General features: G+C 49.1%; 1 protein-coding gene across 1 annotated transcript; it reads right to left on the reverse strand.

Moving 5' to 3' along the window:
• Window positions 1-1,398: 1,398 nt before the first annotated feature.
• On the reverse strand, window positions 1,399-7,063 carry LOC113989917 (type-1 angiotensin II receptor-like). The gene is made up of 2 exons (XM_027724894.2): window positions 7,006-7,063; window positions 1,399-3,087 (listed from the first exon to the last, which is right to left on the reverse strand). The coding sequence occupies exons 1-2, from the start codon at window positions 7,041-7,043 to the stop codon at window positions 2,400-2,402; spliced, it is 726 nt and encodes a 241-aa protein (XP_027580695.1). The 5' UTR covers window positions 7,044-7,063; the 3' UTR covers window positions 1,399-2,399.
• Window positions 7,064-11,212: the final 4,149 nt, after the last annotated feature.

The following is an 11,212-nucleotide window of genomic DNA, read 5'->3' on the forward strand; positions in this document are numbered from 1 at the left end:
TTTTCCTGTCTGACTCTTTCCTTCTCAGAAACAGCTCCGTGGACTATTATCAAACTTTCTTTGAATTATTATCAAACTTTCTTTGAATGAGTCTTCCCAGGAAAAGTAGGAGAACGATTCCCTTCTTGCATTAATGATTTAAGTGAGGCAAACGCTGTGTAGCCTCAGCTACACAGTAGCTGGTGTAATTTAACAATTTTGGTCATTCCCACGACATGGGAATTCCCCTTTTTGTGCATCATTACGTTTCTATTCCAAACGTCCTTTGGTTTCAACTTTCTGCTCATACAGTGCTACTGCAGTGATGCAATTCCTGGCCCCGACACACACTTGAAAGAGCTGAAATCTAAACCAGTTTTCTCCCAAGAGGCAAAGTTTGTACACTTCCAGTGTCCTGTGGGAGCAGGACACAGATCTTGTGAGAGGCACATGCCTTCCCCATGCCAGCTGTGTCCTGTCCATCCATGCCTTCCACTGTAATTCCCAACTGTAGAGGGATGGGTGCCTCTCCCTGCACCCCAGAAAAGCTTCTGTGGTCCTGGAGAGGATGGATTGGGGTTTTGGTGCAGGAAATAGCTCCAAGCTGAATATTGGCACAGGTTGCCCAGAGAAGCTGTGGCTGCCCCATCCCTGGAAGTGTCCAAGGGCAGGTTGGATGGAGCTTGGAGCAACCTGGGCTAGTGGAAGGTGTCCCTGCCCATGGCAGGGGTGGGACTGGATGAGGATCCCTTCCCACCCAAACCATTCCATGATTTTATGATTCTGAGCTCTTGGCAAAGGCAGATTTTGAGCTCTTTGGCAGAGAGCGACCTGACATCAGAGCCACAGCTACATCCACAACGGGATATGCTGGTTCATTAACCAGCCAAATTGTATTCAAGTGGCAAATAAAAACAGCTTGTGTCTGTTGGTCCAGCTGTAGAGGAATCCGCCTTCTTTCAGGAGTCTGGAAACTTCAGATGAGGATGTGAACAAAGGGAATAAAGGGTCTGTCACTGACTGCAAAGTGCTTTGGGTGTTCCAGCCCTGTAGATCACTCACAGCCTGGTGTGCTGTCCCAGAAATTCCTTGTGGAGCATCTCCTGCCCTTTCAGCCTGACCACGACTCAGACACACAGCCTTTGCTTTCATTAGTTTCTTGAGGAAGTTGTTGTCCTGTGAGCAGAAACACTCACCAGGACGATCAGGCAGAAGATATTCCCAAGCCAAGTGGTGAATCCAGAGATTAAAACCTCCATGTTCCTTGTGCACCAAACACGGCTCCGGTGGGATCGTCCCCTCTCAGCCTCGGCTTCTGCAGGAGGAGCTGAAACTGCAGCAGAACCTCAGAAAAAAGCACTCATTTGTAATAGATAATGCACAGGCTTTAACAAAACCAATTTTTATTAATTACAGCACTTCAAGTAGCATTTCATCCCTCTTGAGAGTGTCTCATTTCAAGACTAAGAGCAGTGTATCACAGTGCACCAGGACACCCCTCCTGCCCCGGGGATCAGCTTTGTTCGACAACACGCATCAAAGGGCTTTAATTGACTCGAGTGCATTTCTGCTCTGCCTTTTGTGGTTACCCAGCCCTCAGCAGAGCTTCCTTTCAGGTCTCCTGAGAAGCCCTGTCAGCACCCAGCACTCACTGCTGGCTCCACAGCCACGCTCTGGGGGTGGCAGAACATATTGAGAGGTTCAGTCTCCCAACAGTCTGGAGTTGGATCTGGGGTGTCTCCCAGGCAAAGGGTAGGAGTGGGTGGAAGTGTCTATGGCCACTCGTGCACTGGGGATTGTCACAGAATCAATCACAGAATGTGCTGGGTTGGAAGGGACACACAAGGATCATCCAGTCCAACCCTCAGCCCTGCACAGGCCCATCCCCAGGATCCATCATCCAAACCTTCCTGAAGCTCTGGCAGCCTTGGTGCTGTGCCCACTGCCCTGGGGAGCCTGTTCAGTGCCCATCCAACCCAGCTTGGTGCTCACCTTGTCTCTCCATCCCACCTGCTGAGTCTGGTGGGTCACCTGAGTTAGAGATATTTTAGGACATAGATCATGTCTTTAGTAAACAACTACATATTGGCTCAACAGATCCCTGAGTAATCCTCTAAGCACCCTTTTGATATAAAAAATATTGGGGTTGCCTTACAACCCTTCCTGAAATGTCATTTTTTCCACCTGTACGGTGAATAAAGTCTAACCAAAGACACAGCTGGCTCAGTGCCCAGGGGCTCCTCAGCCCCAGCTCCCCTCCATAACCACAGCACCAGGAAACAGGAGGGTTTAAACTCCATGGGGAGCCCAAACACGAGCCTTGGTCCTGCTTATTGAACAGTTTCCAAACCAATGGTTTGAAACTGGTTTGAAGAACCTTCTGTTGGCTGTCACGGCGCCGCGTCCCCCGGGAACAGGCTCTACTTTGATTTTAGCCTAGACCTGTTAGACACGCTGAAAAATATCTTGTAGTAGATGTAGACATTGAAAATCCTCAGGAGAATGCCCAGGATGTAACTGAGGGACCTGAGAAGGGCCGCAGCCGTGCTGGGGAGGGGAGACAAGAGGGCCCAGGGGCCGTGGGTGGGAGCAGAGGCGCCGCCGGCCGTCAGGAGATCGTCCGCCTGGAACAGGGCACACTCTGCGGCCACCAGGAGCCAGATGAGCCTGGATGCCATCCTGGCGTTCCTCACGGTCCGTAGGTGCCGTGACTCCGTGGGGAGGAAGGTGATCAGATAGGCCTCCAGGGCGACACAGCTGAGCAGGACACAGCTCAGGTGGGCGTTCGCCGTCAGCAGGTTCCGCGCCAGAGCTGCCACGGGTGAGACACTGGCACTGGAGGTCCATAAACCCGCCTGCAAAAGCAGGCTCACCAAAACCAGCATGTCTGCCTTGGCCAGGCTGGAGATGAGGACTGCAGTGGACTTGGAGGAAACCTTGGCAGACTGCAGGGTGATCATGGTGTACACGCTGCCCAGCAGGCCCAGCAGGGTGCTGAGGGCATGGGAAGAAGACAGGACAAGGTATTGGATGTATTTAAGTGCCAGGTATCTCCTCAGGTCTTTCATGTGGTCTCTCTCCATCAAAATGCCAGTTAGGGAAGAATACCTAGAATGCATTAGAAAAAAAAGGGTGATTAAATGTAAAATTAGTGGGATAGATTCCAGGCAAAGTGTACAAACACATTCCGGTGTCAGGAACTGGTTGGAGATGACTCAGAACTCAGGACCTGAGCTGGTGTTTACACACTCATATCTTAAACAGGAATGAAGTTTGTAAAGTGCCTGGGTATTTTAGGTAGCAGCATAATTGGTGTGATATTGCATTGAAAGGGAGTGAGTGGGAGCTATCCCTGTGTGGGTTAAGGTTACAAAGACCACCAAGAGGTTAATTGGGTTAAATTATTAGTTCTTATGATCTCAAAAAGAAAGAAAGATGCTTACAAGACATGGAGTGAGGATTAGATGATGAGTGAGGATTATATGGTGAAGATCAGTATAAAAGATTAGCATAGGTGTATAAGAATTATGTTGGAAAGACCAAGCCATCAGATGAAGAGCCATGAGACAAGGATGGGAAGGTAAGGAAGGTGAGGTGGGAGATGGAAGTAAGGGGGAAACCCTCCATGGTTATCAGTGAGAAGTTTTAACTGGTAGAAGTCCCTGAAAATTTGAAATAGCAAAGATGGAGCCTGTGTTTGAAAGGGAGGAGTTGGACAAGAGGAGCCAGAAAATGGAAGACTTCAGCTGCCAGAAAATACTAAAAGAATCTGCTAATTCAGTTCTACTAAAATAAACAAGGAAATTGTTATCTAAATGGTAGAGAGGAGATAAGGAAGAACAATGTGGGTGTCTCACATTGTTAAATTTATTGGGCCCAGCTTCCTTCTGTAGCAGGATCATCAATCTCATGGGTGAGCACCAGCAAGTGTCACATTGCTTGACTTTCATTAAGAGTGCAAATACTGTTTCATGAGGAATTTTTATAGAGGAACAAGGCAAGAAATATGGACTAGATGAAACTGTGATTAAGTCATGCATAGGGATGGGATAGAAGGGAAGGCTCATTATCAGGAACTAGAGGAATGGTGTGTCAGGTGGGTTCTGCAGAGATCTCACATTTTGAGCATTTTCATTAACTGTAATAAGGAATTGATAGAATTTGGGTCTTGGCTTGGCTGAAGCACATGACCAGCTTTGAGGCCAACAACTCAAGAAAGGTGTCAGTCACTGAAGAAGTTTCCAGGAGGCTGAGCCCCAGAGATTTAACTAAGAGTAATAATCCCATTTCTTTCATACTGAGCAATTATCTCCTTATGTGAATTCTCAGAATTCCCAATGGGAGTGCCTTGGAGCTGGTACTACTGAGCTTTTCCAGTGCAGTTACCCAACAGGTCTGGCTGGTTGCTTTAGTCATTGCCTGGTTTCAATTTTGATGGGATGATGATAATCCTGAGTGATTCCTCTGAAAGGTCCCGAGCCAATTTTGTTAAGACTGGGATTCCCATTGCCTGTAGAGACTGGATTTGTACCAGGTTGACTCACCTGAGGTTCACATGTGCCTGTTCTCTTTTGTCTTTTAAGTATCTGATCCAACTTGCTACAGGAATGCTCTGGGGAAGGGAGAGGGAAAATTTCTCCCTGTACTTCAGCTGAAGTTGATTTGGTTCATCCTGCCCTCGTTTTCCACAGTGATTAAGTAGAAAAATGACTGTGCATTTTGTGGCAAAGACAAAATCTTCCCAAGATCAGTGGTCTGTGCTCTCCCCATTAAGTCCAGGTGCTTTGAGCCCAGTCCTGGTGCAGCCCCTTTGGTGTTCCCTGTCTGCCCAAGGTGGGCTTTGCTTCTCCACTGAGGAAGGGGAAGGGTTAATCTCTGACCATTGGTGTCTGAACACTGGCTGGACTTAGATCTTTGAGGTCTCCTCCAACCTTAATGACTCTGTGATTGGTTTGATCGTTTGTGTTGATAGAGCACCAATAAAATTGAGATCTATTGGATCAAACCCACGTGGATCCACAGTGTGAAAGCTCATACAACTCCCTGGCTACAAGTGGAGGAGAACACACTTGTGATAAGTACAGGTAAATCCTGATTTATCTTGTTACTCGAGCAAGTTACTCCTTTGGAAAGGTACATTAAGAATGTTTTGTCATTATTTTTTTCTTGCAAAATGTCTGTGTATATTTTCATTAAGATATTTTTGAGGAGATAAACCATATGCCCTGATAAAGTTCTTTTTTTTATTTTACAACCTCCAATGGCTGGATTTACAGGAGATCTTGTCCCTGTGGAGCATTTTAACTCTGAGTTTCTGGACATTGGGTCCTATCTTACATCCAGGGCTTGGTGATCAGCTCTTCTAAGGAGGAGTGTTAGGAATGAGGAGCAGCTGGTACAGCTGGAGGAGGTGCCCAAAGCAGCCAGTCCAGACACTGAGGAGCTCAGAGTGTTTCTCACCTCCTCCCTTCTTGAAAAATTCAGCATTTTACATAACACTGCCAGCATTTTCCTTAACACCACAGTGTCCTTTGGAAAAGAACTGGAGTTCCTGGATGGAAAATGCCTTCCCACTTTCTGTTAGAGACATGGCAGAGGTGTCCTGCCTGCCAAGCCCCAGCTGGCCCAGGAGTCAGGATCATTGTCACGGGATCATTGTCACGGGATCATTGTCAGGGCTCCCTCCACCTCTCTCACACTGTGATTTAGTGCTTAGAACTGCATCCAGAATGTAGCAGAACGAGGTTTGGAGGTTGGATTTCCTCCTTGGCCACAGGGGATTCAGATGTTTATCTCTCCTGGGTGTCCCAGCCAGCAGGTCACAGGTTGTCCCCAGGCGGGGACGCTTTTCATACCTCCGAAGGAATCCGGGCACAGGGTAAGGAAACAGGTGACACCCTGGGCCAGGGGACAGGAACAGGCCCGTGTGTCACCACACGGACAGTTGGGGATGTTTGATAGGGAAAAAAACATCCTAATTTCCAATTCTTGCTCCAAATGCAGTTTGGATACATCTGCTCTGGTGCATTAAGCAGAGCTGGGTGCTCTCTCATGGTCTCTCTCATGGAGAGCTCCAGTGCCCCCCGGCAGAGTTTTGGCACCTGCCAACACACACCCTCTGGAATGCCGTGTGGGCATGGGCTGGGCTGTGGCAGGAGGCAGGGAATGGTGGCAGGAGGCAGGGAATGCTGCCTGGGGGCCACAAGGATGGTGAGAGGGCATGGTCCTTGCTGCTCTACCCAAGCTCAGTGCCAGAGATCCACCCGGGGCACGGCACTGGTCAGACACAGCCCTCAAAGAGGTGAGGCTGAGGAGGCACTGGATGAAGAACAGACTGTGCAGGGAGCACAAGGAGGGGCTGAAGGCACAGGCTCCTCCCGTGTGGTTCCCCTGAGTCCCACTGCCAATCTCCCCATTCACAGCCAACCCACAGCTGGGAATTCCTGCCAGCCCACCCAGGGCCCAGGGGAGGGGGGGCAGATGCTCCCCACCAGCAGAGCCTCCCCTCTGCCTTTGCCTGGGCAGGTGGGATCATGCCTGGGATGGGGCCAGCTGGGAACAGGAATGGGGGGGCTGTTTCCTCAGTGTTTCCAGAATCGGTGAAGGAGGAAACCTGAGCCAATTCATCTGTTTCTTTACAGTTTTCAAAGCAGCCTCCTGCTGTCTGTGGATCCCTGCACGTGGACAGTGACACCTGGACAGTTTTTGGGAGGATGGACCCTCAGTTCAAGCTCACGGGAGTTTTCCTGAACCAACACTTTGCATTTTCAGAGGTTCAGGTTTTATTTCCACAGGAATCTCTCTTCTGACACGCTTCCCAAATTCCAATTAATAGTAACTTCTGTTGTTGTAATCTGACAGAAAATCACCTCCCACTCTTAAACAAATACTTCCTTTCAAAACTCCTCCCGGAATGGTGTCAAAGAATATACAGAAGAGGAGAAAAAATTTGGGAACGCAGATTCCCATGGAATATCCTGACTGTAATCAAGTGCTACTATTTAGTTTAAGAGGAAAAATACTTACATTTGCTGGAAGAAGCAGCCAGGAATAGTTTTCTGCATCCCTGTGCCCTGTGTCTGGCCTGCAGCAGAGCCGAAATGTGCCGTTTCCTTTGGATTGTTTCCTGGTTTTTATATCTAGTGCTGCACGTTCAGCACCACGTCAGAGCATGGAGCCACGGTGACAGAATTTGTTTGGCTGGGCAACTTCCCCAGCGCTGGTTTCACAAGGATTACTCACTGGACTCGTGGCAGAGCCATTAACTTTCAGCTGTCTGGAAAAACTGATGCCCTGCGTGGAAGGGGAGCCCCAGACACTTCCTGGGAATCAGGCTGGAGCTGGGGCAGATCACAGGGTGCAACCCTGCACTCGTCTGGCTGAGCCAGCACAGGTTATCCATGAGTAAAAAACTTATTCTGAGCGAAGAAAGGATGTCCCCTGGCATGAGAAGCTGGACTGGGCTCTCCCGGGGAGTGTTTGTGTTGGTGTTTCCTGGGATACCCAGGCTGGATGGGGATGACGTTGAACTGACGCTCCTGGTTGTTCTCCAGGTGTGATGTTGGATGGAAGCCAAGTTCATCCGTGTTTTGGGGAGTCTTTGCATGAGATATCAGTGAAGAGTGGAGGAACATCCCACAGGCACTGTGGGATACATCCACAGCCACGTGAACCCCGACCACAGCTCCCAGCCCTGTCCTGGATGTCGATCTGCTGCAGCCAGGACATGAAAACAGGGAGCTAAAGGCTGTGATGGTTTCTGATCAACAGGGAGGGTTTGCTGCCTGTCCAACACCAGTCCTACCATTGCCCTCATCACTTCTTGAAGGGATGAAGAGCTGTAAAAAGATAAAATGCTGAAATTCTGGGTGCTGCACAGCTCTGTCACCCCTGTTCCCCCAGGGGAAGGCAGCCCAGTGCTGTCCTCCCTGCCCAGAGCACAATGGCAACCCTGGGTCTGCACAGGGGCTCTTGGGAGAACATCTGCCAAAGCCAAAGTCCCTGGAAATAGGGATTGGACTGGTTGGTGACTTATATAATTTGTGCTTTGATTTAAGTGTATAAATATTCACTTCTATATTTTATTTTAATGAGTGAGCTTTCGCCCAAGACTCCCCATAGCGGTTTTGTGTTTTATGACATTTTACAGCCTCTGTTGTGTTTCACAGCTCCTGTTACATTTGCTTATTTTCCTTGCCTGCCGTGGTGATAGAGCAGAACCCTCAGCTGCGAGGGCACCAACCCTGCAGGCGCTGTGCCCACTTTGCCAGCAGCTCAGAATTTCATCACGACTGCGGAAAGATAAGACGAGAGCCCTCAGCCTGCCCGGGGCACCACCCATTTCATCAGAACGCTTCCCCAGGGGCACCCAGCCTGTGAGAACAGCAACAAACCCCTTTGTCTGGGGAGGTGGGAGGGTGGGAAGGGGGGTCTGGACCCGGCTGTGCCCAGCAGAGGGACGGAACCGGCCATGGGCACGGAGGGGAAATCTTTGCCCAGTTCCCACAGTTAATCTTTCCTTGGTAAAGATTAACATTGGTCACCACTCCCCAGGGCTGATGGGCTCTCTTTGAACCCAGCGGTGTCTCCTGCAATGCAAACACAGCTTTCCCAATTGATTTCTCTTTGGTGTGAGGTGGTTTCCAGGATTTTTCCATAACTTGTTTGTTTTGGGCTGCACCTTTGTTTGAAGGCTTTGGCTGTGCCTGTACAATGGTTACAGTGCCCTTTGCAGCTGAGGACTCCTCTTTTTTTCCCCTCAGCAGGTGAAATACAACAGAATTTATTTAGAATTGAGCCACAGGGAAGAAAAATTCAGTTTTCTTCTGTCTAAAATACTCCACTCCACTTTTGACCCCTGAGGGTTTCCACCACTCTTCTCTTGCCATCTCATGGAATAGTTTGGGTGGGAAGGGACATCAAAGCTCACCTTGTCCCACCCCTTGCCATGGGCAGGGACACCTTCCACTGGACCAGGTTGCTCCAAGCCCTGTCCAACCTGGCCTTGGACACTCCCAGGGATGGGGCAGCCACAGCTTCTGTGGGCCCAGATAAATGACATCATCTGAATGTCTTGCATTTTGAGGAACTTTGTTGAAAGTGCTTGAAGATTTCGAGGAAACTGAGGGAAGACAATTTTCTTTGCAAATAACTCTGCAGCTTGGTCCTACAAAACAGGTCCAAACTCCTATTCCTTGGTGGTCAAGCATTTATCTGTCCTGAAGTGGTGCCATCCCATCCTGAGCCCTGGGCTGATTTATGGCTCTGGTGTGGACAGCCTGTGCTGCCCTTCTCGTGTTTTACTCTCATTTTATTTTTCTCTTAGGTTGTTTGAGAAACCAGAGCAGTTGCTGTCAGATCTCCCCCCAGATGAGTGACCTGGGTGTATTTCACAGCTCTCTCAAAAACACAAGTTTCCTCTTTTCGCCTTTCCAAAGAGCTCACCAGCAAAGGAAATAATCCCCTCACTTGTTTGATTGCCTTTCTTCTCCTTTTCTACTATAGAAAAGGAAATTACCTTTTAATGAGGACAAATGCTGGGACAGAGCATTACTGAAGTAATGTTTATTCCTCGTGGACAATAATTCCAGCAATAAAACAAGTTTCCAGGATTTCATCAGCCCACTTTGCATAGCTGGCAGGAAGGGTTTCCTTACAGGAGACAGGGAAAATGTTGATGGCACAATCCTGTTTGTCTAAGGTATCAAATCCATGAAGATAAAATCTACCAGATAAAATGCATAAAGAGATGGTGGTGATTCATAAAACTGGGGGGGAAGAGCTGGGTGCAAGAAGGTTAATGCAAATCTCAGTGTGTTCTGGCTCTGCTGACTCACATTCCCAATGTGGAAATGATCATGGTCACAGCACTTTGGGACGTGTCCTTCAGCCAGGCCTAAGGAGCTGAGCAGAAAAATCCCCACAGCTGCCTGTAGCTTTGGGAGCATTTGGAGTGAGTTTGGAAATTCTCAGCTGACAACTCTTCTGAAGGGATAGTGTAGGAAAGGCTGAGCACCCCCAGTGCAGGTCAGACCTTGGGGCTCTGGCCCTGCAGAGCTCTGCCCCTGCCTGCTCAAACCCTCCTTGGTGGGAGCTCAGGGGTTTCTCTCTGTGCTGTGCCACGAACGCACCTCTGGGCCCTTTTATTTCTGTTCATGTTGTGGTTTTACCTCAGACCCTCATTCGTGCCCAGGCTCCCAACAGCCACAGCTCCGTGGTCAGCTCAGTCAGGGGTCAGTTGAGTTCTGGGGACGTGCTTTCCTTTGAGTCACAGCATTCTGTTGTTCGGCTCATCTCCAGGGATGAGCCTGGCAGGAATTCCCCTGGAAGCCACAGACTTCCTCAGCCTTCTGCTGAACCTTCTCACCCACACGAGCTCGCCACACTCCTGGCTGGACTGTCTCCATCACTGTCTGTCCTCGTGGACCCACAGCAGGAAGCCACACACTTGCAGTGTTTGTCTCAATCCACAGTTTTCTCAGTTTTGCCTTCCCAGTTCTCTCCCCCATCCCACCAGGATAAAGCCAGAGGCCATGTGAGGCTGGAGTTAAACCATGGGCTGGTGCCAGGGCCATTTCCACAGTGAGGGACCAGCCCAGAGTGGCACGAGCAGAAGTAACATTGACCCATATCTCATCAAATGCACATGTCCCTGAAGTGGAGTGTTCTCCAGCCTTTGCACCTCTGTGGCCAGTGAAAGCAGAGCAAAAGCTCGTTGTAGTGGTGGGAGGTAAAAGCAGAGTCACTGGAGAAGCCCAAAGGAGTGTTTGGGAGCGCAGGAGGTGAGAGAAGGCAAGGCTGGAGTGGGGCAGGATTTGAGCAGGTGAAGCCTGTGGGTCAGAGCCCAGCTGGAAGTCCCGAACCACCAGCAACAGCTCCAATGCCATGATCCATTTCCATCCAGAGCATCATGTTTGCAGTCATCACATAAAGCAACCCCTCATCCATCATGAGCTGAAACAAGCGCACGAGGAATTCCTGATCCTGCTCCAGTGTTTTCCAGAAATCTTCTCTCTGAATATTGACATATTATTTTCAGCTGAAGTTGCCTGACAGACAGAAAAATTTATTATTCTTTAGAAAACAATCTTAGGAGCTATTTCGAGTGTTATTGTTGCCTGAAGGAATGAAAGGAGGAAACAAATCCTGTGCTACTCCTTCAATTCCCGTATTGGTGAATGTGTTTGATTTGGACACCTGACAAATCGTTTCCTAGTGAGACCACAGAGATAAA

The sequence above is a fragment of the Pipra filicauda genome, unplaced genomic scaffold, assembly GCF_003945595.2.
Source record: "Pipra filicauda isolate LSUMZ 115617 unplaced genomic scaffold, ASM394559v2 scaffold9_size5747161_pilon, whole genome shotgun sequence".
In the NCBI taxonomy this organism is placed as follows: Eukaryota; Metazoa; Chordata; class Aves; order Passeriformes; family Pipridae; genus Pipra; species Pipra filicauda.

Bases quoted from the DNA above. Each gene is read 5' to 3' on its own strand.
- LOC113989917 (XM_027724894.2), bottom strand. From the start codon at position 7,043: ATGCAGAAAACTATTCCTGGCTGCTTCTTCCAGCAAAT. The intron at 3,088-7,005 runs GTAAGTATTTTT...AATGCATTCTAG, and splicing joins GGCTGCTTCTTCCAGCAAAT to GTATTCTTCCCTAACTGGCA.